Source organism: Myotis brandtii, unplaced genomic scaffold (genome assembly GCF_000412655.1).
Source record: "Myotis brandtii unplaced genomic scaffold, ASM41265v1 scaffold78, whole genome shotgun sequence".
Lineage (NCBI taxonomy): Eukaryota > Metazoa > Chordata > Mammalia > Chiroptera > Vespertilionidae > Myotis > Myotis brandtii.
In genome coordinates, this window is record NW_005371131.1 from 170,968 (window position 1) to 173,966 (window position 2,999).

General features: G+C 49.3%; 1 protein-coding gene across 1 annotated transcript in view; it reads right to left on the minus strand.

The window, feature by feature from the left end:
- The window catches only part of GTPBP1 (GTP binding protein 1), a 26,564-nt gene extending 23,571 nt beyond the window's left edge, over positions 1–2,993 (minus strand). The window contains exons 1-2 of the mRNA XM_014530790.1: positions 2,735–2,993; positions 7–866 (exon numbers count right to left, since the gene is read on the minus strand). Coding sequence (XP_014386276.1) covers positions 7–71 — 65 coding nt within the window. The 5' untranslated portion in view covers positions 72–866; positions 2,735–2,993. The remainder of the gene's footprint in view (positions 1–6; positions 867–2,734) is intronic.
- Between the last annotated feature and the right edge of the window lie 6 nt (positions 2,994–2,999).

Consider the following 2,999-nt stretch of genomic DNA (forward strand, 5'->3'; position numbering starts at 1 on the left):
CTGGGCTCGGGGGCGAACATAGAGGCCGGGACCGGCGAGTCCATCGGGGAGCGACTCCGCTCCGCCGCCATCTTTAATAACTTAGGCTAATTCGTACCCGGCCTCGCGTCCCTCCCCTGCTCATTTGCCTAATCTATGCGTAGTCCCGCCCCACACCTCATCGGAATAATTTATGCGAAACGTTTTCGGCCGCGTAGAGGGCGACACCTATCTCTAGCGAAGAAACAATTGACCAGGCTTCCCAGCCACCAATCGCTGCAGCCCTTTCAAGGGTTAATGAATAATTAATGAGGCCCAAACCCCAACAACAAATATCTGAGACGTCACGCGCCCGGATCGCAACTTGGGCGGGGCAGCACTGTGTCCACGCTACCAGCCCGGAGCCTTCCCGCCAAGGGGAGCAGCGGAGAGTATGACTGACACAGTAGCCATCCAATGAGGAGAAAAATACACACAACGTTTACCTTCGCCAATCTTCACGCCCCTCGTTTCCAGAGGCGGTGCTCAACTTCCAAATCTTACGGCAAAACAGTCGGCGCCCAGAGCCGTCGGATGATGGACAGGGGCAAGGCCCAATCGGGTCATGGGATAGGTCCCGCGCCTTGGGCCACCGCCCACGGAGATAGTAAACTGCTCAAGGCGCGTCCCACTCCACTCAGCGACTCGGGGCAGTCCCTGGAAGACCGAGGTCCGACCTGCTGGCAATCTCCGGGAAATTTTGATAGTAGGATTGGATCGATGCCTGGGATACTGTAGCAGCCAGAGCGAGGCAATTAATGAAACGCTGACCTTAGGGAGAATTCTCCATTCACTGTCTTCTGCGGAGAGACAGAAGAGGCAGCCAGCTTAACAGAAGCCAGAAGCACCTGTTAAAAAGAAATAGACCCAAAACGGAGTCACTGTGGTAAGCTTCACCAAGACTCAATATGCAGTTTCATTCTCTCCCACGAGTGGAATTTTAAATCAATCAGCAATTTCCTGATCACTGGCGAGGTAAGCTGCCTGAAAAGATCCCTCTGCCTTCTCGCAAAGGAAGGTGACCTAGTCTGAAACAACCCATTCTTTTAACCTCGTTGTCCCACCCTCCTGCCTATAAAAACCTTCCGTTTTGTACAACTACTTGGGGCTCCCTTCTATTTACTAGATGAGTTGCCAATTCATGGATCATTTAATAAAGCCAATTAGATCTTCAAATTTACCGGGGTTGAGCTTCTGTTCTTTAACACACCTCACCACATTTACGAACTGTGGAGCTGAGATCTAGTTAGGGTCTGTTTAAGGTAGTTTCCTACGGATGATTTTTTCAGTATCACCACTTGTGGAAAGCCCCAATCCAAAACACCATCAACAAAGTTTTAGTATCTTGAATTCCTGTTTCAAAAATCTGAAAAGCTTGATGAAATTGGGGAGTAGGCCACTGGTCCCAGGTAGCAAGCAAGAAAGCAGCCGCTTGAGAAGGTAACATGCCCAAGATTTAGGGTTTGGAACACAGAATTTAGTGAACAAAAAGGCAGGGTTCAAAGTGGCTTTCAGTTTCCGGGATCCACCTGAAAGGAAAGCGGCAACCTCGTCTTGTTCCTGTTTTCAAGTCTTACGTGTACAAACACAGCTGGGAACCCTGGGCAAGAAGTCACCCACCTCCCAATGTCTTGGTAACAGTTCTTCGAATGGGTTTTTTCCTTTGTGATTGGCTAAACTGTTCACCACTACCCTATATATTTCTCTTTGAGGTAGTTACAAATAAAATATGATTTGTCAGAAAAGCAAAATATCAAGGCATTGTACTTTAGAATAATAATTGATATTTAATATTTTACTAATAAACTGGCTTGTCCAGAAAGAGTTCAAGTTCAGAATGTGCTGGCACATGATGGGATACTAAAAATCATGCTCTTGCCCGGCAGGTGTGGCTCAGTGGTTGGACCAAGAGGTCACCCTTCGATTCCCAGTCAGGACACAGGCATGAGTTTGGGGCTGACCCCCAGTAGGGGGCGGGCAGGAGGCAGCCGATCAAGATCATTTCCTATCTCTCTCCCCTTCTCCCTTCCTCTTTCTGAAATCAATGGAAACTTTTTTTTTAAAGCATGCTCTTCTCATCATAGGGCTCTGTCCTATTCGCAGAGTAGGTGTTTCTTAAATAGAGAAGTCCAAAGTCACATTTTATGAAGGGAATTCCCTACCCATCTTTACAACCGTTTTCTAAAGACAGGTTACCGTTGGAGCCTGGGTTCCCATTTGGATCCACTACTTACTAGCTATGTGGCCTAGAGCAAGTGAATTAACCTGAGCGTCAGTTCTCGCCTCTAAAAAGAAAAAAAAAATACCTACCTCACAGAATAGTTAGCGGAAAATAAGGTTATATTTGTGAAGCACCTAGAACAGTGCTGGCAAGCCTCGATAACTAATCTTATGTAAATATATCTGTAACCCTTAGCAGGCTTACAAATTACAAACATTTAAGGTAATCCAAAAGTTGCCTGGAGGACTCCCAACCACGTCGTGGGCCCTCAAACGTGTTCAGTGATAACTGTTGGGTGTAATGGTGTTGAGTGCTGTCGAAGCAGGGTTAAAGAAGTGACGGAATTGTAAGAGTGATCTCTTATTGTTTTTCTAATTTTCTGAACAAAATTCCAAAAGGAGGGCAGCTCAGGTGGACAGTGAATATGTGGTGATGCCTTCCTTCCACATGCCCTTGGGGCAGCCGAGGGGGGAATCCACGCGGGACTGCGTTTACCTTCCGGCGCACAATGCGCTGGACGGCCCTTAGGAAGCCCCGAGGAGCTCCGAGGCTGCCGCCGGGAGGACGAGACCGTGGCTGAACCGAATAGGACACCGAGGGCCGGGGATCGCACTCTTCCCTCCGCTCGAAGCCGGACAGCCTCAGCGGTCCCGGGGAGTGCGGCGCGGTCGGGCCCTTCCCCGAGAGAATCGGCGCCCGAGTGCCGTGACGGTGCCTTGAAATCCCCCGGCGAACCGCTCGCGGGACTAACACAGAGCGG